The following is a 22,597-nucleotide window of genomic DNA, read 5'->3' on the forward strand; positions in this document are numbered from 1 at the left end:
AAAAGGGAGAACCAAAAGGTATCACAGACATGAGGGATCTCTAGGATAAGAGACGGCCCACCATACCACCGTCAACAAACCTGAGTAAACGCATGAGACTAAGGGGACGACAGCATACAAATATCCCAGTTCACCGAACACTTTATATCCATGATCCCTCCAGATCTGCTCCTTTACCTAAGAAAAAACTACTGATAGAAAGGCTTGAATAAATAAATATATTTTTAGCCTTGACTTGAACACTGAGAATGTGTCTGAGTCCCGGGCACTGATTTTAAGGTTGTTCCATAGCTGTTGCGCTTTGTAAGAGAAAGATCTGCATGTTAGTGCAGTGCTTTTATTCCATGTTAATTTTGCTACCATATTGAATAGAAAGATAAGGTTATGCTTGTTAGATTCTATGAGAGTAGAGAAATATGCAGTTTTAGCATTTTGCAATTTGCTTCAAATTCCCAAGAAAACCATAATGCATGGAAAAATATTGCCATGGAAAACCTGGGGCCATTCTATGAGGTCTTAGAATGTAACCCCCATGAGTTCCGGGAGACCACTGTAGATATAAACTGTTCTATCATGGTGTGGATGGAAAGAGAAATGGTGTAGGGGTGATTCTGAAGGAAGAGTACAGTAAGAGTGTAGTGGAGGTGAAGTGAGTTTCTGATAGGGGAATAATAAATCTCATCAGTGCCTATGCTCTGCAAGTGGGTTATGAGATGGACGAGAAAGAATTCTGGAGTGAGTTAGATGAAGTGGTGGAGAGTGCACCTAGGAATGAAAGATTGATGATTGGGGTAGACTTTAATGGCCATATGGGTGAAGGGAACAGAGGTGATGAGGAGGTGATGGGAAGGTATAGCCTTAAGTAGGGGAATGTGGAAGGGCATATGGTGGTAGATTTTGAAAAAAAGGATGGAAATGGCAGTGGTGAAAACTTATTTTAAAAAGAATAAGGAGGGTGATGTATAAAATTGGAGGAAGGTGCACACAGGTGGACTATATTCTATGCAGAAGATGCAACCTGAAAGAGACAGTGTACCTAGACAGCATCAGATAGTGGTCTGTAGGATGGCTATGCAGGTGAAGAAGATGAGGAAGAAAGTGAGGACTGTAAAAGGATAAGGTGGTGGAAACTAAAGGAGGACGATTGTAGTGTGAGATTCAGGGAAAAGGTCAGACAGGGGTGAAGTGGTGGTGAAAAGGTGATGAATGATGAGTGATAAGAGAGATACTATGACGGTACTTGGTGTGACATTTGGAAAGAAAAACAAAGAGGAAGAAAAAGAGACATGGTGGTGGAATGAGGAAGTGCAGGAAAGCGTAAGGAAAAAGAGGTTAGCGAAACGGAAGTGGGATCAGCAGAGAGATGAGAAAAGTATTCAGGAGTACAAGTAGATGCGGCAGCAGGTGAAGAGGGAAGTGGCAAAAGCTAAGGAAAAGAAATATGAAGAGCTGTATGAGAGGTTGGACACTAAGGAAGAAGAAAAGGATTTGTAGCGATTGGCTAGGCAGAGGGACCGAGCTGGGGAGGATGTGCTGCAACTTAGAGCAAAAAAGTATGCAGATGGAAATGTGTTGACTAGTAAGGAGAGTGTGTTGAGAAAATGGAGGGAGTATTTTGAGCAGCTGATGAATGAGGAAAATGAGAAAGAGAGAAGGTGGGATGATGTGAAGTTGGTGAAGCAGGATCATGGATTCCCAGAAATACCAGGTCATTTTGAAGAAGAACCTGATGCCTTCTGTTGACAAATTAAACCTTGGTGATCATTGGATCTTCCAGCAAGACAATGATCCCAAGCACACCTATAAATCAACCAAAGCTTGACTGGGGAAAAAATGCTGAAGTGTCCTGGAGTGGTCTTCTTATTCACCAGATTTAAATCCAATTGAAAATCTTTGGTGGGATTTGAAGAAGGCAGTTGCAGCACGGAAGCCGTCAAACATCACTGAGTTAGAGGCTTTTGCACGTGAAGAATGGGCAAAGATTCCAATCGAGAGGTGTAAAAAGCTTGTCAGCACTTATCGAAAAAGCTTGTTAGAAGTTATAAAAACTAAAGGGCGCTCCACAAGGTACTGAAGCTGGGGGTTAAATAATACTGCACATGCTCATTTGTTACAAGACTTACAATTTTTATTTGAACTTCAAAAGTTAAGTCAACTTCTGTTGTCAAAATAACTCAAATATGTATCAATAAATATTGTTTGTTATTTATTGTATATTGTTTTTTTTCCCCATTTATTTTCATTATCTTTCATCAACATCACTGTATTGTCTAATATTGTATACATCACTGTATTGTATTGCGAGTGTGTGTGATTTTATATATATATATATATATATATATATATATATATATATATATATATATATATATATATATATATATATATATAAATAAATAAAACACATGGCAATTATGAATCACTTATTAAATTATTTTGTAATTTCTCTATCTGTAAGGTCTCTGGTTATGTTTTACATAATACAATAAACCTCATTCTTTTTTTTCTTTTTCTTTTTGCTTTTCTAGCATTCAGTGAATTTGTAAGATTTTACATACACTTCAAGCAACACAATCAAAATACTACAATGCTTAACATAGGCACTTCTGTATTTACTATTAATAGTACAACTGCTTTGCACTAATACACAATCATATAGTACCATACTTAAAGCATAATATTTGTTTATTTACAATCCTTAAAAAAAACTACACAGAACACATTGAACAGTTTCAGTTTGATATCATTTGAGTGTGTTCATTGAGCTATTCATACAACCAGTGTTTTTTTTCCTTATTAAACAACATTAACCCTACATGGAACTCATTCAATAATTACCATAAGCCAAAAGTAATAAGCAAAGGACGTGGAACACTGGGACATATGAAAAAGGTTTTACAGTGATAGCATTAATTTAAGCTACACCAATCATAACAAACCTTGGATTCACAGGCAGGAAATTTCACATGCTTCAGTCAAGTACAAACACTTTTACACACACACACACACACACACACACACACACACACACACACACACACACACACACACACACACACACACACTCACCTCTTGACTTATTTGTGTGTAGCGAGAAACTGCTCATTAAAAAAAAAAAAAAAAAAAAGAATAAATTTGTATGAATATAATAATGTACATGTAAAAAACATGTACAATGTAAAAATTAACACAAATGAAAAGAATGACATCAAATGTCTTAATCAAAAGAAACAATGAAAGAACAAGTGTCACATAGTAGGATACAATTTCTTGAATCGTTTTCTAATTAGGTTAATGCAAAAGGAATGTGAAAGGGAGGAGCATTGGAAACAGGTAAGCAGAAGCATGATGTAGATTGTAGACTCATAAAAAGTCACATACAATTACAAAAATGAGGTAAGCTGGTGTAACACATACTTTACCACATTTGCAGTATTCTTATTTGGTGTGAAAGTTAGGCCACTAAAATGTAACTACAGCAAAAATCTCAGAAAAAAAACACAAGAAATCATATAATTTCAGTTTATTAGGGAAAACCCAATTTTGGTAGTTTTTTTTCATTTACCAAAAAAAAAAAAATAATAATAATAATAATTATGCTTGAGCAGACAGGCAATGCAAAAGTTTTTTTTACTTTTAAAATTTTTTTTTAATTAACCGAGTCAGCGTTAGCATGTTCAAACTTAAGCAAGAATACAGGCTGAAATTTGGAGCACACATGCTCCTGAACCATTCACCCTCACCACTACATTCACATCTAAGGCCTGTGCAAAACTGCGACAAAGGCAGATGAAAGGATACATTCTTATGCGTATGTTTAAGAGCACTGCATTTTAATTGTAATGGCCATTCAGTCATGACTATAGACACATCTCATGCCTCATCACGCTTTGAATTCCTCGCAGACAAGGGTGGAAAAAGAACAAAAAATTGTATATTTAAAACAAACATATAGGCCTGGTTCACATAATTAATAATCTGTGAAAAGCTTAATCAATAAGCATCCAGCCAAAAGTGTGCTCAAGTGAATAGTAAAGAAGTTCCTTTTTTTTTTTATTTAACTGATGAAATCAAGTTACACTTTTTACTTTCATGTAAAAATAACCTAAAACATAATTTAATCTGTAAGGTTGCTGGTCATATGCATGACTAATGCTGTGTGTTTTGCTAATTAATTATTCACAAGTACAATATTCTGTAAATATTTTTAAAACATTAAACTTGCTTGCCTAGCAAACTTTTGCATATTAGCTTAGTAAATAATAAATGTTAGTCTCACATTACAAAAGAAAACTTGATAACTCGTATAAATATAACTGGTTTGTGTTAGATAATTTGATATTTCAAACAATATGGAGGTCATGCCATCTGTGGAGTATTTTTTCCATCTAGCATACGGAAACATTTCACAAAGGTAGAAATTTGTTCATCCTCAAGTTAGACACTGTTGGATACATTTTGCCCTGGGAATGTAATACTTAATATAGTAAGGAATGACAATTACAGAAGTATTTCCACCCCTGCTTACTGCTCTGTCTCTGACTATTTAATTGTCATATTTCATAGCCTGTCTTTGGGTCATAACAATTACAGCCATTTTCACAGCACAAATAAATTATATTTAATTCTTACTGAACTACTTACTATCTGTACCACCACTTAATAGGTAACATCTAAACTCCTTAAGATGAATCCTCTCAGATTCCCCAAACAGTGCATGTCTTGGTTAACCCCAACATGTATAGTAGCTTGAAAAAAGTCAGTGAAATTGAAAAAGTTTCAATTTCCCCACAAAACGCCATAAATAAATTATTCAGCATATGGATTTGTTTTCACTTTGTACAGATTTGCAGCCAGAATCCCAAACACTATCCACAATCTGAAACTGAAACCATTTTCAGATGGCTTATCCTGTCCAATCAGATTCTTGGTTCTCAGAATCAATTAAATTTTTCCGGTTTCTGCAACATGGGTCTTTTCTCACTGGTCCATCATTGCAATTACATCACCATGACTGTCACAAATATGACTGCTGTCCTCGGATCTTGGTGCTCCGTTGTCTCCAACAAGACAAGACTCATTAGCACCACCTTGTGGGCCAGAGGACAGAAACTGAGGCAGGAAACTAGACCCTGCCTTCCCTGGAATCCCTTGAGGCTTGTGAGTAGATGAGTACATATTTAGTGGTTGCCTAAATTGTGTAAGATATGTTGGTGGCAACATCCCAGGTACCTGATGACTCATCAGGCATGATGAACCAACTGAAATAGAGGAGGAGGAACTTGCTGCCGTACTAGAGGTGATGCTGGAAAATGTTGGGGAGGAGCTGGGCAACGCCCTTTCTCTAACGCTGTAGCTATCAGGAGATATTGGGAACATGAGTTGGTGCTCAGCTATAGGAACTTGAGGTTGGAAGTAGGGTGACCACATGGAACTGACAGAGTTCAGAAGGGCATGGTTTACACCTGGGCTGATAGCGGAATTAATGCTGTAAGTGCCTTTGAATGGATAATTCTGTCCAGATAGTGGAACAGAACCTTTTGTTTCTGGAGTTTGCTGCTTGGAACAATATTTATTGGTAGAAGGTGTGGTGGATTTGCGCTTTGTGCCTCTTAGGTCCAAAGGCATCTCTATGTCTGGTGTGGCAGTGTTGTTTTGAGGCAGAATCATAACTCCCTTTTTTGTCTCTGTATTGGCCACTCCTGACAAAGGCAGAGGTGGCACTTTGGCATAATGCTGAAGCTCACTTAGGATTTCTGGTGTATCTGAGAAGTAAGGGCGAGCCATGGCTTTGGGAGTTAATATTTTTGGCATGTCATCAGGCGACGCACTATCACTGATGCTCTTACTGGTGGAGTTCTCCAGTGCAGATGTCAAGTCTTTAAGGGAATTAAAAATTTTTAGATTAATACAAAGGGTATTTTAATAATACAAGTAAAGCAACAGAGATACAGCTATAGACAGGAAGTAAGAAAACGTAATACCTTTCCCTTCACATTGTTTGCATTTTCTCACAGCACGGATGGCAAAGATTTGCCCATCTGACGTCCGAATGTAAGTTCCTGAAAACAAGATATTTACAGACATACAGTACAGACCAAAAGTTTGGACACACCTTCTCATTCAAAGAGTTTTCTTTATTTTCATGACTATGAAAATTGTTGAGTCACACTGAAGGCATCAAGGGCTATTTGACCAAGAAGGAGAGTGATGGGGTGCTGCGCCAGATGACCTGGCCTCCACAGTCACCGGACCTGAACCCAATCGAGATGGTTTAGGGGTGAGCTGGACCGCAGAGTGAAGGCAAAAGGGCCAACAAGTGCCAAACATCTCTCGGGGGAACTCCTTCAAGACTGTTGGAAGACCATTTCAGGTGACTACCTCTTGAAGCTCATCAAGAGAATGCCAAGAGTGATGCAAAGCAGTAATCAAAGCAAAAGGTGACTACTTTGAAGAACCTAGAATATTACATTTTTCAGTTGTTTCACACTTTTCTGTTATGTATATAATTCCATATATGATTCCACATGTGTTAATTCATAGTTTTGATGCCTTCAGTGTGAATCTACAATGTTCATAGTCATGAAAATAAAGAAAACCCTTTGAATGAGAAGGTGTGTCCAAACTTTTGGTCTGTACTGTATGTCACAAAGATAATTTTTTTTCTTGAAGCTGAGAGAATATGAAGTAAGGAGTTGTTACCTTTCGTTCCTCTGATGATGTGGATGCTTTCACCTGCACTTATCTTGGTCGGTCTGTCTGACAAATTGTTTGTACCAGGAATGACAATATCTGAGCATAAAAGAGAACATAAAAAGTGGCATTTCTCATTGTGATTTTACAAAACAGCTTACTGAACTTCATCTATCATAATAAAAACAACATTAAGGTTGTACACGTAAAAGACAATAAAAAATGAAATTGTACAATATCTGATTTAATTTGTGAACATGCACACCTGTGGTGGTGACAGTCTTCTGTACAAAGACTCCTGCTTTCTGCAGGTAAGTGACTGGAAAGTTGAGATCAGAGTTGGAGCTCAATCCTAAATCTTGGGGGGCAGAATCCTGTATTTTCTTCGGGTCCTCCTTCTGGCCTTCATTCTGGAGCATTATGGGTGTTCGGGTTGTCTCTGCCTGTTGAATACTGGCTGCTGGCTTATTCTTCAACTGTGAAGGAGGCCGCCTAATTTGGAAATAAGGTGATAGCGGTGTTAAGATGGGGTGAATATCTAAACAAACTGATTTAGTTAGCTCCTAGTTGGGTTGTGATCAAGTAATAAAATGTATTTATGATAGTTATGAATAAATGTTGCATAGTAATGTTAGCTTAACAGCATGCTTAAAAACAAATATCAATGCAGTCTCAGCAAAAATGTAATCGGTCAGATTATGTGTTTTATTTATAAATAGAGACTGCCTAACTTGAATTTCTCCTTGAAATTGTCTGCTTAAATTGTTGTATACTTTTTCAAAAACGTATTACAGGAATGCTGTGATTGTCGTTAATGCAATGCTTGGCACAGACTAGAGGTTAATAAATATAAATATTAATATTAATTATAAAATTTGTTACTAAGAGTAAGAGAAATGCATTAACCCTCACCAGTTTCTCTGGCTGAAGGCTGGGATGTTGGTAAGGCTTTGGGCACTAGCTGGGTAATAATGTGCATATGATGGACGTGTGTAGGGCACTGATGCTCTCTTCTCATTTTCATAGCTCTTTTTAGCCTCTTGCTTCTCCTCTTCTGTGAGTTTCAGGTCTTGTCTGTCAATCATTAAGGACTCATGGTGAAAGGGTTGCTAAAGGAAAGAACAAAATACTGGCATTACCAAATGTTCCCCAAAAGGTGAAATGAGCTTCTATGTTTATGTGCTCTCAGACACTGTTCCATCTTTGTACGTTGCTGTGTGTTACTTCTTCAAAGAGTCATATTTGTAATAATGTGTATGGAAATGTGTGTGCAGTGGTGGTAATGGTACCTTGGTGATAAGGTGGGGATATCTCATACAGGCTTCCTTGAGGACTGTCTCCATGTCTTCCTGAGGTTGGAGTAGGTGGGTGGAGTCTAATGGATCAGTCTCGTCTTCAGCAAAGTGCAGCAGAGACTCCACCTCCCGATGTGTAAATGTCAGAACAGGATTCAAGTCATCTATCACACGATCTGAGAGAATAAGAAAGTGAAAGGTGAGCAGTAGTTAACACATATTTCGTGTTTTGCATACATTTTTTATTTATTTATTATTTATTTATTATGTTATATTTTTGTTTTATTTATTTTATCAAATATAATGTTAGATTTATATTGCAATCAACAGAAATGGTTTGGATTTATAAATGGGTTATACCATAATTAAGAGAACACCTTAAAGAATGAGGTAACATTTTACTACTCCACAATAACCACATTTTTACAATAAAATACTTCCACTGTTTATATTTTGCATGTATTTACCCTTTCACATGTCAAGTCACTATATTTTGACCATAAACAAAGCACACATTCATAAAATAATATGCAATGCCAGCAATAGACTAAGTACAGTTTGCATTACCTATTTGCACATTTTGGCACAACATCGATAAATACAGGCTGGTGATTGGAGCAAGCGTCCAATTACCAGTCCCTGAACAAAAACATGCAAAAACATATTGAACTTAGCTTCTTCACTTATCACTTTTTTTTATAAACAAATTAGTCATTATTCTCAAATTATTCATTCATTTATCTATCTTCAACAACTTTTTTGGGTCAGTCGTTGATTGATGCTCGTTCTAAAATCTTACCAGACATTCCCTGTTTGGAAATCTGCCTGTCATAGATTTTCTTTTCCAAGGTGAAATCAGACACAAGTCTGTAGATGTGGCATGGCTTGCGCTGCCCATAGCGATAGACACGACAAACAGCTTGAGCATCATGACATGGATTCCAAGAGGCATCGAACACCACCACACGACTGGCACCAATCAGGTTTACACCAAGACATCCAGCCCTAGTGAAACACATTTCAACATTTAGACATTTATAAGATATTTGAAGGTTATATTTCAACTGAGGTGAGAATCACCTGCCTACTGTGCATACCTTGCCTTTCAGAGATATCTGATGCAATATTTGCAATAAATGCTGCTGTAATACAGACACATTTCCCTTGATTTTTCTATACTTGTTTGGAGCACTTGTATATCATATGAAGCTATACTCTAAGCAGCATGTGACTACAGTTAGTTACCTGTCCTCCAGAGCTGGGAACATCCTCCTCTTTTATAATAGGTGATTTTATCTTCTGCCGTGGTAAAATATTTATCTTCTGCATCTAGATTTATGCATTCTCATTAAGTTTTTCATTAAATTGTATGGAAAGATTTACAGGATGGTTTCTGTATAGCGCCATGAGTTTAGGATGTATGCAAGTGGTCTTATTTTAGATAGAGGCATCAGGATGCTGCTTTACTTGAAAAGCTCTCTCATATGTAGTACCACCAAGAAACAGGCCAAGTGCAACATGTGCACTCACACACAATAGAGCATGCAACCACGCAAGGAACTGTGGTCATACAATGCACTGGAATGTGACTAGATTTACCAAGTTGCCCAAACCTGTGCCAGAATTTATCTTTAGGTTGCTGAAGACAAGTTGATTCTCTAATGGAAGGAATCCTCTTGGGACAGAAATTTGCAGAACAGATGTTTCCCATACAGACTGGGTGTGAGTGTGTACACAGCAGTGGGGAATGTGGCCCCCTTGGTGTACAAATTAAAAACTCTCAAACAGAGAAAATGGCATGTATTTATACATACAGTAGCAAATAACACCCTTTCTTATGCTAATTCTTTTCTCAGGTCTGTACAATGGAGAAGTGAGCACTCTCTTGAGACGGTATGGTACGGAGCTGGTATTGTGCTTTTGCAACACTCTGACAGTTTCCTGTTTATGCAAATCTGCTAAAGAAAAATTTTGCACAAGCCAGTTACATGCTATAAAAGAAAATATGGTAGAACAGGAGTTCTGGAGCCGCTTAGCCAATGTCGGTGGCCTAAGGTCTTTACAATGACCCTGTGGTTGAAGTTGGGCTTTCTATCCTAAGTCATATAATCAAATTTGGTGAATCATCAACTGTTTTGTCATAATGGAAAGACATGAGGTGCTATCTTGTTTTGAGTCTTGCTACTCAATCAGGAACATTTTCTTCCTCTTGGGCCTAATTATGCTGCTCCAAAAAATCTGTATGGATTCTACATAACATAATACCATAACCACCACTAGAAATATGTGCTATCGGTTCTGCTAGCTTCCCATACATTGGAATGTGTGATTCAAGGTGATTTTCACTGCATTGGCAGTGGCAGTTTAATACAACATTAGATATGTGTAAAGCTATGGCTCTGTAAGTCTCCAAATATCCACTTCTTGTCATTCAAAACTCATGCAAGAGGATCAAGGGAATTATTTACAAGTTACCAAGGTAATTTCTAATGGCCCTATTGCTTATCCAGGGTTCACAAAAAAGATGAAAAATATCTTGGAAACAAGTAGAAAAAAGCTAAGGACTAAAGAGGCTGGTAGTGAGGTGAGGGTATGTTTACAGTACATCATACCTGGTGGACAGAAGAAAAAGCCAAGAAGAGTTGTTTGTCATGTCATTAAACTTATTGATAAGTCTTTCTCGCTCTGAAACTGAGGTGCTTCCATCCAGCCCTAAAAAAGTAAAAAAATAAAAAAATAAATCAGTAATATTACATAATTGTGGTGTTGTACTTAGGAGGACCTTATTTATGTCACATTTGTAATGAGAATATCTATATTCTAATTTCCTGGACTACTTCTTATATCAGAATTCTGAATTTGGCATCATAAACACTTTATTAACATAACTGCAACGTATTATGTAATTTCTTATTTCTTAAAAATCTTAATTCTTTATATGCGATCTATATATTTATTCCCATGTTATTTTTCATTTATAATGTAAATTACTTTTGGAAGGTTTTTTTCTTTTTTCTTTTATACTCTTGTGTGGTTGTAAAATGTAAATTTCCATCCAAGATAAGTAAAGCTATCTATCCATCTATCTATGCATCCATCCATCCATCTGACAAAACATACAGAGGACCAGTAGATGGCAATAGAGAGGACCAAATGATGCGATTAAGTATATTAATAATAAGAAAAAAAGGCACAACAACAAAAATTTGCATTAACCGTTAAAGCTTACTATAGTAGTTGACATTGCGGACCCAGGTCTGCTTCACACCATTTCCACTACAGTCAGGTATTGTTCTTTTGCCCAAGAATTCTTCAATGACCGTAAGCGTAGATAAACTCTGACTGCAGAGAGTTTGTGCGTGTATGTGAGTAAGAAAGAAACACATAGGAATGAAGCAAAGAATCACTATTTTTTGTATATTTGTCTGTATATGTGTGTGTGTACCTGAAAACCAAGACCTTTTCTCCACTCTTGACGCTTTCCTCAACAATGTGAAAAAACAGCACCATCTTAGCTGAATTTTCTAAAATTCCTTTCTTATAGCCTGCCATGATGTCTTTTGTCTAAAGAAAAATGTTTAATTAGTTATTACTCTAATCATTTTGAAGGCCATTAAATAACTTTTACAATCATCATTAACATGATCTTTACAATCATTGAAGTGTATATCGCAGGATTGTGGTAACACTAGATACAGCTTGCTCAAGTATCAAATAGAAAAGTGACAAATTAAAGGAGTAATAAAATTGATCAGCCACAAGAAGAGCGTCAGTTCCTGTACTGGAAAGATTAAACACAAATCTTATTTCAAAAGATGTTCCATCGGTTGATGTGTGTTAATAATTTTGGTAGAGAGTAGAGGTCGACAGATTTATCAGTTTAGCCGATTAATCAGCACCGATAGTTGATTGCTGGAACTATTGTCAAAAATTAATTCCGTTTTTTTGGTTTGTGTTATACAGTACGAGAGCGGCCTCTAGCAGCAAATCATGCTAAGTGCTGTTTATTTAAAGTGTCTTTTTTTTATTACAGTTTTTCTCAGTTACTTTGGAGCGTTTCTCAGATCAGAAATGAGATTCTTAAAAATCCTTGTTCAGCCTCCACGTCATTTAGTCACGTGTGCACATCATAAAAACAATTCTCCTAGTTGAGAATTGCGAATGCTTTGGTACATTCATTTAATCGGTTGTGTACAATTGTCTGCAATTACTAATTAATACTAATTACTAATAAATGCTAATTACTGCTACTAAATTATCAGTTGTTTATGTCATGCTGATCAAAATATATTATACTGGCTTCACCTAACTAGTCTTAAGCCAAATGTAATTTTAAATATGTTTTTTTTTTTTTATTAATTTTACCCGTTTCATATTGAATGAATTTTATTTTATGAACTTATTTTCCTCAATATTAATAATATAATTACATTTATTTCATTTAGCACATTTAAAAAGTCAAATTTTACATAGAGTGTTATGTTTATTTTTTATCCAGTATCTATTTTAAAAACTATCAACTGATTATTGGGTTGCAACCTAGCTATTGGTATAATCCACTATCGGTATAATCCACAGTCAAACTCAAGTAGAGTACTACTTGAGAGAATCTCCCATAGTTGTTGAATTATGTTGAGGTTAATGATCACATAACTGTTATTAAAAGTGGGTTTACTTATTTTAGTAAGAATTTTGGATTTCGCAAAGGGACTACATTACCCAACAGCCACTGCATTACTGCTGTGTCAGGTCAGTAATGTGTCACACCTGTTTTTTGTTACCTTGATTAGTACTTGTGTGTCTAGCCTCAACCTTCACAGCACTGATGTTTGTCTTTCCATGTCTTTGTTCATGCTCATGTTTTGTTCTCAGTTCTTTGTTCACGTTTCTGGTTATTTTGTGTTTTGTTTCTAGTGTTTTTTTTTTTTTTTTTTTTTTGCTAAAGAAATGAAGATTATTCACTTGTATTCATCTATCCTTGTGTTATGTGACAATATATTATGGGATCAAAGGTCCTGTGTCTGGAAATTATTAATAATAAAATAGAAACATTTTTGTAAAAATACAAACTTGCAAAATAATAAAACCCTACAAAAAATAACTGAGCAATGCATGTGAGAATCAGTTACAGTATGAAATCATTTTAAAGTAGTCTGATACCAATTATATAATACGCAATATATTATATGTACAGTCAAACCCCGACCCACGATCACTAAACTTTTTTTGGAATTTCGGAGATGCGACGGTCACCTCCAATGGAAAAAAACCCAGAATTAAAAATAAATAAATAAATAAATAAATATATACATATATATATATATATATATATATATATATATATATATATATATATATATATATATATGTATATACATATATATATATATATATATATATATATATATATATATATATATATATACACACACACACATACTGTATGTATATATATATATGTATATATATATATATATATTTATATATATATATATATATATATATATATATATATATATATATATATTTTTTTTTTTTTTTTTTTTTTTATTATTATTACTCATATTTGACTTACAGTTTCGGCCCTTATGTATAAAACTTACCCATTCATATGTAATAGCCTGGTTGTTTTTTTCCTGCAGCTGATGTAATGTAATATCTCTTTGACTGCTACTTGATTCACTGGGTTTTGCCCTCTTGCTGGCTGAGCAGTAAGCATTGCTAGCAGTAATGTCATCCATGTCCAGATCCTGCTCACTGGCCATATTCTCCTTTTGAAGTGCCTCAAACAGAATGTCAGGATGATTCCAGATCTATCCACACAGTCACACAGATAAGGTAAAAAAATGCAAAATGTAAAAAATTATATATATTAAAAATGATCTTTTTGTAACACAAAATCATATATTTATGTGACACATTCATATTCATTTTGTTTTAATGTGGGTAAAAGGCACAATCATACAAAAACAAAACAGTGACTAATTGCTCTTACGAAAGAAGTTAGGTATGGCTTAAACGATTCCTCAAGTAATTCAAATTCAAAGCATTGAGGCAAATTATTTGCTCATTTAACTACACAAAGACCACTGTGTTTCCCCCAAGACAATTATTAATGATGCAACACCCGCTAAACTCTGGACCACTCTGGGGTCTCATTTATAAACATGGCGTACACACACATCAGGGCTGGAAACGTGGTATGCCTCTTTCCAGTCAAAGGTTGTGCATGCTATCTGTGTCACCAATTTCCCTTCTCACCTTCTGTGTTTCCGCATCACGCATACGCAGGGCTCAAAGTGCAGGGGCGCACTTTCTCCTGTCAGTTTTTTTTTTTTTTTTTTTTTTTTTTTATAAATCACAACCTTTGCGTGGAAAGTCGCATAAGCAAGTTTTCAGCCTCGTTTTGTGCGTATACCACATTTATAAATAAGACCCCTGGACAGGTGAACACAGAAGACACTGCAGAATGAAAAATGGAGGAACAGGGAGAGAAAAAGCAAGAGTTCCCTGGTGGTCTAATGGTTAGGATGCGGCGCTCTCATCGTTGCGGCCCGGGATCGAGCCCCGGTCAGGGAACCACCCCCAGCCATTAGAGTTGCACAAGCCAGTGCACTCTTTGTGCCGATCCCAAGCCCGAATAAATGGGGAGGGTTGTGTTAGGAAGGGCATAGAGTGTAAAAACAAGTGCCAAATCAAACATGCCGATCATAAATACGGATGATCCACCGTGGCAAAAAAAAGGAAGAAAACAGCGAGGGGCACAACAGATCTGTTTTGTGGCATTTTTCCTCATAAACAAACTTAAATATTTTTTTTTATCTCTTTATCTTTTTTACATCATTCAAATCTGTAAAGGGTCTACTTTTATTTGTATACACTCATCTTCTTCTTCTTCTTCTTCTTCTTTCGGCTTTTCCCATTAGGGGTCGCCACAGCGGATCATCCGTCTCCATACCACCCTGTCCTCTATATCTGCCTCTTTTACACCAACTACCTGCATGTCTTCCCTCACCACATCCATGAACCTCCTCCTTGGCCTTCCTCTTTTCCTCCTACCTGGTGGCTCCATCTTCAGCATTTTTCTACCAATATAATTCATGTCCCTTCTCTGCACATGTCCAAACCATCTCAATCTCGCCTCCCTCACCTTGTCACCAAAACATCCTACATGTGCTGTCCCTCTAATAAACTCATTTCTAATCTTGTCCATCCTCGTCACTCCCAACGAAAACCTCAACATCTTCAGCTCTGCTACCTCCAGCTCCACCTCCTGTCTTTTACTCAATGCCACTGTCTCTAATCCATACAACATCGCAGGTCTCACCACAGTCCTATAAACTTTCCCTTTCATTCTTGCAGATACTCTTCTATCACAAATCACTCCTGTCACTCTTCTCCACCCACTCCACCCTGCCTGCACTCTTTTCTTTACTTCCCTAACACACTCTCCATTACTTTGCACTGTTGACCCCAGGTACCTGAACTCCTCCACCTTCTCCACCTCTTCTCCCTGCAACCGCATCACTCCACTGCCCTCCCTCTCATTCACACACATGTACTCTGTCTTACTCCTACTGACTTTCATTCCCCTTCTCTCCAGCGCATATCTCCACCTCTCCAGGCTCTTCTCAACCTGCTCTCTACTCTCACCACAAAATCATCTGCAAACATCATAGTCCAGGGAGACTCCTGTCTGACCTCGTCCGTCAACCTGTCCATCACCACTGCAAACAGGAAAGGGCTCAGGGCCGATCCTTGATGCAGTCCAACCTTCACCCTGAACCAGTCTGTCGTACCTACTGCACACTTTACTGCCGTCACACTGTCCTCATACATGTCCTGCACCACCCTCACATACTTCTCTGACACACCTGACTTCCTCATACAATACCACAACTCCTCTCTCGGCACCCTGTCGTACGCTTTCTCTAAATCCACAAATACACAATGCAGCTCCTTCTGTCCTTCTCTATACTTCTCCATCAACATCCTCAAAGCAAATAAGGCATCTGTGGTGCTCTTCCTCGGCATGAAACCATACTGTTGCTCACAGATGGTCACCTCTTCTCTCAGCCTGGCTTCCACTACTCTTTCCCATAACTTCATGGTGTGACTGATCAACTTAATTCCCCTGTAGTTACTGCAGGTCTGCACATCTCCCTTATGCTTAAAGATCGGTACCAGCACACTCCTTCTCCATTCCTCAGGCATCCTCTCCCCTTCCAGAATCCTGTTAAACAATCTGGTTAAAAACTCCACTGCCATCTCTCCTAAACATCTCCACGCTTCTACCGGTATGTCATCTGGTCCAACCGACTTTCCATTCTTCATCCTCTTAATCGCTGCTCTCACTTCCTCCTTACTAATCCTATCTACATCCTGCTTCACCAACTCCACCTCCTCCAACCTTCTCTCTCTCTGATTTTCCTCATTCATCAGCTGCTCAAAATACTCCCTCCATCTTCTCAACACACTCTCCTCACTAGTCAACACATTTCCCTCTCCATCCTTTATTGCTCTAACTTGCAGTACATCCTTCCCAGCTCGGTCCTTCTGCTTGGCCAATCGGTATAAATCCTTTTCTCCTTCCTTAGTGTACAACCTCTTATACAGTTCCTCATATGCCTTTTCCTTGGCTTTCGCCACATCCCTTTTAACCTGCTGCCGCATCTCCTTGTACTCCTGCCTACTTTTCTCATCACTCTGTCGATCCCACTTCTGTTTTGCCAATCTCTTTCCCCTAATGCTCTCCTGCACTTCCTCATTCCACCACCACGTCTCCTTGTCTTGCTTTCTATTTCCAGATGTCACACCAAGTACTTTTCTAGCTGCCTCTCTCATCACTCCTGCAGTAGTTGCCCAATCATCCGGCACCTCTTCACCACCACCAAGCCCCTGTCTGACCTCTTCCCTGAACCTCACACTACACTCTTCCTCCTTCAGTTTCCACCATCTTATTCTTCTTTCAAACCTTACTTTCCTCCTCTTCTTCTTCGCCTCCAAAACCATCCTACAGACCACCATCCGATGCTGTCTAGCTACACTGTCCCCCGCCAACACCTTACAGTCTCCAATCTCCTTCAGGTTGCATCTCCTACACAGAAGATAATCCACCTGTGTGCACCTTCCTCCACTCTTATACGTCACCCTATGATCCTCCTTCTTCTTAAAATACGTGTTCACCACTGCCATTTCCATCCTTTTAGCAAAATCTACCACCATCTGCCCTTCCACATTCCTCTCCTTAAAACCATACCTACCCATCACCTCCTCATCACCTCTGTTCCCTTCACCTACATGCCCAATAAAGTCTGCCCCAATCACCAATCGTTCTTTCCTAGGTACACCATCTACCACTTCATCTAATTCACTCCAGAATCTTTCTTTCTCCTCCATCTCACAGCCAACTTGTGGAGCATAGGCACTGATGACATTTATCATCATCCCTTCAACTTCCACCTTCACGATCATCACCCTATCAGAAACTCTCTTCACCTCCACTACACTCTTACTGTACGCTTCCTTCAGAATCACCCCTACACCATTTCTCTTCCCATCCACACCATGATAAAACAGTTTAAACCCACCTCCAATGTTCCTGGCCTTACTCCCTTTCCACTTGGTCTCCTGAACACACAACACATCTACCTTTCTCCTCTCCATCATATCAGCTATCTCTCTCCCTTTACCCGTCATAGTACCAACATTTAAAGTACCAACCCGAACCTCTACTCTCCTACACTGCTCCTTTTCCTGCCGTCTCTGTAGACGCCTCTCCTTCTCCTCCTTCGGCCAACAGTAGCCCAATTTCCACCGGTACCCTGTCGGCTAACGATACCTGTGGCGGTCGTTGTTAACCCGGGCCTCGACCGATCCGGTATGAAATTCTCATTTGTGATCCGCATATTTGATTTGGCACATGTTTTACGCTGGATGCCCTTCCTAACGCAACCCTCCCCATTTACCCGGGCTTGGGACCGGCACTAAGAGTACACTGGCTTGTGCCCCCCTAATGGCTGGGTTTATTTGTATACACTCATAATAACAAAAAAATGCTGTGCTTTTCTTAAAATAAAACAAAACAAACAGGGGGCGCTCTTTGCCGTGTCTGTCATCTCCCTTCACAAAAGCATAAATAAAACAACGAGAATCTCAGTGAATACTCGCCTCACAAAGTACATAAGTTAAGTACATTAAGTACATATTAGAGCCCAAAATTCTTTATTTAATCTTGAGTAAAAAAAGTGTAGTTAGTACTTTAACTTTGACCTGAGTATTTTAAAACATGAATATCTGTACTTATACTTAAGTAAAAGATTGTGTATTTTGTGTGTTTTGCCACACCTGCTATTTCTGCAAGGAACCATTATTTAGAGAGCAAACAGTCAGCTGAAGCAGAATGGCCTGCCATGTCAATAGACCTAAATCCGTCTGAACTACTATAAACAGCCAACTATGAAAAAAACCCATTTGAAAAGTTTCACAAGAATTTTTTTTACAATATTTGGAAAAATTGTCAGGATGCCACATGTGTGTAAAGATGTTATTTATGCTATAGGAGGATTTTTCAAATAATAAACAGTTAAACTTTAAGTTTTTGTACTAACATCTGTATATATATATATATATATTTGAACACCCTGCTATTTTGCAAGTTCTCCCACTTAGAAATCATGGAGGGGTCTGAAATTGTCATTGTAGGTGCATGTCCACTGTGAGAGACATAATCTAAAAAAAAAAAAAAAAAACAGAAATCACAATATATTATTTTTAAACTATTTATTTGTATGATACAGCTGCAAATAAGTATTTGAACACCTGTCTATCAGCTAGAATTCTGACCCTCAAAGACCTGTTAGTCTGCCTTTAAAATGTCCACCTCCACTACATTTATTATCCTAAATTAGATGCACCTGTTTGAGGTCGTTAGCTGCATAAAGACACCTGTCCACCCCATACAATCAGTAAGAATCCAACTACTAACATGGCCAAGACCAAAGAGCTGTCCAAAGACACTAGAGACAAAATTGTACACCTCCACAAGGCTGGAAAGGGCTACAGGGAAATTGCCAAGCAGCTTGGTGAAAAAAAGGTCCACTGTTGGAGCAATCATTAGAAAATGGAAGAAGCTAAACATGACTGTCAATCTCTCTCGGACTGGGGCTCCATGCAAGATCTCACCTCATGGGGTCTCAATGATCCTAATTAAGGTGAGAAATCAGCCCAGAACTACACAGGGGGAGCTGGTCAATATACCTGAAAAGAGCTGGGACCACCGTTTCCAAGGTTACTGTTGGTAATACACTAAGACGTCATGGTTTGAAATCATGCATGGCACGGAAGGTTCCCCTGCTTAAACCAGCACATGTCCAGGCACGTCTTAAGTTTGCCAATTACCATTTGGATGATCCAGAGGAGTCATGGGAGAAAGTCATGTGGTCAGATGAGACCAAAATAGAACTTTTGGGTCATAATTCCACTAAACGTGTTTGGAGGAAGAAGAATGATGAGTACCATTCCAAGAACACCATCCCTACTGTGAAGCATGGGGGTGGTAGCATCATGCTTTGGGGGTGTTTTTCTGCACATGGGACAGGGCAACTGCACTGTATTAAGGAGAGGATGACTGGGGCCATGTATTGCGAGATTTTGGGGAACAACCTTTTAAAAACCTGAATTTTGGGGAATGAGGAAAATCAGAGAGAGAGAAGGTTGGAGGATGTGGAGTTGGTGAAGCAGGATGTAGATAGGATTAGTAAGGAGGAAGTGAGAGCAGCGATTAAGAGGATGAAGAATGGAAAGTCGGTTGGACCAGATGACATACCGGTAGAAGCGTGGAGATGTTTAGGAGAGATGGCAGTGGAGTTTTTAACCAGATTGTTTAACAGGATTCTGGAAGGGGAGAGGATGCCTGAGGAATGGAGAAGGAGTGTGCTGGTACCGATCTTTAAACATAAGGGAGATGTGCAGACCTGCAGTAACTACAGGGGAATTAAGTTGATCAGTCACACCATGAAGTTATGGGAAAGAGTAGTGGAAGCCAGGCTGAGAGAAGAGGTGACCATCTGTGAGCAACAGTATGGTTTCATGCCGAGGAAGAGCACCACAGATGCCTTATTTGCTTTGAGGATGTTGATGGAGAAGTATAGAGAAGGACAGAAGGAGCTGCATTGTGTATTTGTGGATTTAGAGAAAGCGTACGACAGGGTGCCGAGAGAGGAGTTGTGGTATTGTATGAGGAAGTCAGGTGTGTCAGAGAAGTATGTGAGGGTGGTGCAGGACATGTATGAGGACAGTGTGACGGCAGTAAAGTGTGCAGTAGGTACGACAGACTGGTTCAGGGTGAAGGTTGGACTGCATCAAGGATCGGCCCTGAGCCCTTTCCTGTTTGCAGTGGTGATGGACAGGTTGACGGACGAGGTCAGACAGGAGTCTCCCTGGACTATGATGTTTGCAGATGATTTTGTGGTGAGAGTAGAGAGCAGGTTGAGAAGAGCCTGGAGAGGTGGAGATATGCGCTGGAGAGAAGGGGAATGAAAGTCAGTAGGAGTAAGACAGAGTACATGTGTGTGAATGAGAGGGAGGGCAGTGGAGTGATGCGGTTGCAGGGAGAAGAGGTGGAGAAGGTGGAGGAGTTCAGGTACCTGGGGTCAACAGTGCAAAGTAATGGAGAGTGTGTTAGGGAAGTAAAGAAAAGAGTGCAGGCAGGGTGGAGTGGGTGGAGAAGAGTGACAGGAGTGATTTGTGATAGAAGAGTATCTGCAAGAATGAAAGGGAAAGTTTATAGGACTGTGGTGAGACCTGCGATGTTGTATGGATTAGAGACAGTGGCATTGAGTAAAAGACAGGAGGTGGAGCTGGAGGTAGCAGAGCTGAAGATGTTGAGGTTTTCGTTGGGAGTGACGAGGATGGACAAGATTAGAAATGAGTTTATTAGAGGGACAGCACATGTAGGATGTTTTGGTGACAAGGTGAGGGAGGCGAGATTGAGATGGTTTGGACATGTGCAGAGAAGGGACATGAATTATATTGGTAGAAAAATGCTGAAGATGGAGCCACCAGGTAGGAGGAAAAGAGGAAGGCCAAGGAGGAGGTTCATGGATGTGGTGAGGGAAGACATGCAGGTAGTTGGTGTAAAAGAGGCAGATATAGAGGACAGGGTGGTATGGAGACGGATGATCCGCTGTGGCGACCCCTAATGGGAAAAGCCGAAAGAAGAAGAAGAAGAAGAACCTCCTTCCCTCAGTTAGAGCATTGAAGATGGGTTCGAGGCTGGGTCTTCCAACATGACAATGACCCGAAGCACACAGCCAGGATAACCAAGGAGTGGCTCTGTAAGAAGCATATCAAGGTTCTGGCATGGCCTAGCCAGTCTCCAGACCTAAACCCAATAGAGAATCTTTGGAGGGAGCTCAAACTCCGTGTTTCTCAGCGACAAGCCAGAAACCTGACTGATCTAGAGAAGATCTGTGTGGAGGTGTGGGCCAAAATCCCTCCTGCAGTGTGTGCAAACCTGGTGAAAAACTACAGGAAACGTTTGACCTCTGTAATTGCAAACAAAGGCTACTGTACCAAATATTAACATTGACTTTCTCAGGTGTTCAAATACTTATTTGCAGCTGTATCATACAAATAAATAGTTAAAAAAATCATACATTGTGATTTCTGGATTTTTTTTTTTTAGATTATGTCTCTCACAGTGGACATGCACCTACGATGACAATTTCAGACCCCTCTATGATTTCTAAGTGGGAGAACTTGCAAAATAGCAGGATGTTCAAATACTTATTTTCCTCACTATATCTATATATATATATATATATATATATATATATATATATATATATATATATATATATATATATATATATATATATATGAATATATATATATATATATATAGTACACATATATATACAACACAGACCAAAAGTTTGGACACACCTTCTCATTCAAAGAGTTTTCTTTATTTTCATGACTATGAAAATTGTTGAGTCACACTGAAGGCATCAAGGGCTATTTGACCAAGAAGGAGAGTGATGGGGTGCTGCGCCAAATGACCTGGCCTCCACAGTCACCGGACCTGAACCCAATCGAGATGGTTTAGGGGTGAGCTGGACCGCAGAGTGAAGGCAAAAGGGCCAACAAGTGCCAAGCATCTCTCGGGGAATTCCTTCAAGACTGTTGTAAGACCATTTCAGGTGACTACCTCTTGAAGCTCATCAAGAGAATGCCAAGAGTGTGCAAAGCAGTAATCAAAGCAAAAGGTGGCTACTTTGAAGAACCTAGAATATGAAATTTTTCAGTTGTTTCACAATTTTTTGTTATGTATATAATTCCATATATAATTCCACATGTGTTAATTCATAGTTTTGATGCCTTCAGTGTGAAACTACAATTTTCATAGTCATGAAAATAAAGAAAACTCTTTGAATGAGAAGGTGTGTCCAAACTTTTGGTCTGTACTGTGTATATATAATATATATATATATATATATATATATATTCTTTTTGTTGCCTGTAAACAAAAGGAACATGCAAATGTCTCTCAAAAATAAGAAAAGAAGGTGTTCTTCAATTTTGGACAGGACGTTTACATACATATG

At 38.7% G+C, this 22,597-nt stretch overlaps 1 protein-coding gene and 1 long non-coding RNA gene across 2 annotated transcripts in view; one reads left to right on the forward strand and one right to left on the reverse strand.

Moving 5' to 3' along the window:
- Positions 1-2,591: 2,591 nt before the first annotated feature.
- Positions 2,592-22,597, reverse strand: part of LOC310733279 (helicase ARIP4-like) — a 41,337-nt gene continuing 21,331 nt past the window's right edge. Inside the window, exons 11-21 of the mRNA XM_083554398.1 lie at positions 13,592-13,801; positions 11,434-11,552; positions 11,218-11,330; positions 10,601-10,700; positions 8,788-8,993; positions 7,983-8,164; positions 7,606-7,802; positions 6,959-7,185; positions 6,703-6,792; positions 5,985-6,062; positions 2,592-5,879 (exon numbers count right to left, since the gene is read on the reverse strand). Coding sequence (XP_083410524.1) covers positions 4,981-5,879; positions 5,985-6,062; positions 6,703-6,792; positions 6,959-7,185; positions 7,606-7,802; positions 7,983-8,164; positions 8,788-8,993; positions 10,601-10,700; positions 11,218-11,330; positions 11,434-11,552; positions 13,592-13,801 — 2,421 coding nt within the window. The 3' untranslated portion in view covers positions 2,592-4,980. The remainder of the gene's footprint in view (positions 5,880-5,984; positions 6,063-6,702; positions 6,793-6,958; positions 7,186-7,605; positions 7,803-7,982; positions 8,165-8,787; positions 8,994-10,600; positions 10,701-11,217; positions 11,331-11,433; positions 11,553-13,591; positions 13,802-22,597) is intronic.
- On the forward strand, positions 4,045-7,674 carry LOC310733435. Its single transcript, XR_014535748.1, has 2 exons — positions 4,045-6,090; positions 6,559-7,674. It is a non-coding gene; the product is annotated as an uncharacterized lncRNA (long non-coding RNA).

This window comes from Silurus aristotelis (assembly GCF_946808225.1).
Source record: "Silurus aristotelis genome assembly, chromosome: 11".
Lineage (NCBI taxonomy): Eukaryota > Metazoa > Chordata > Actinopteri > Siluriformes > Siluridae > Silurus > Silurus aristotelis.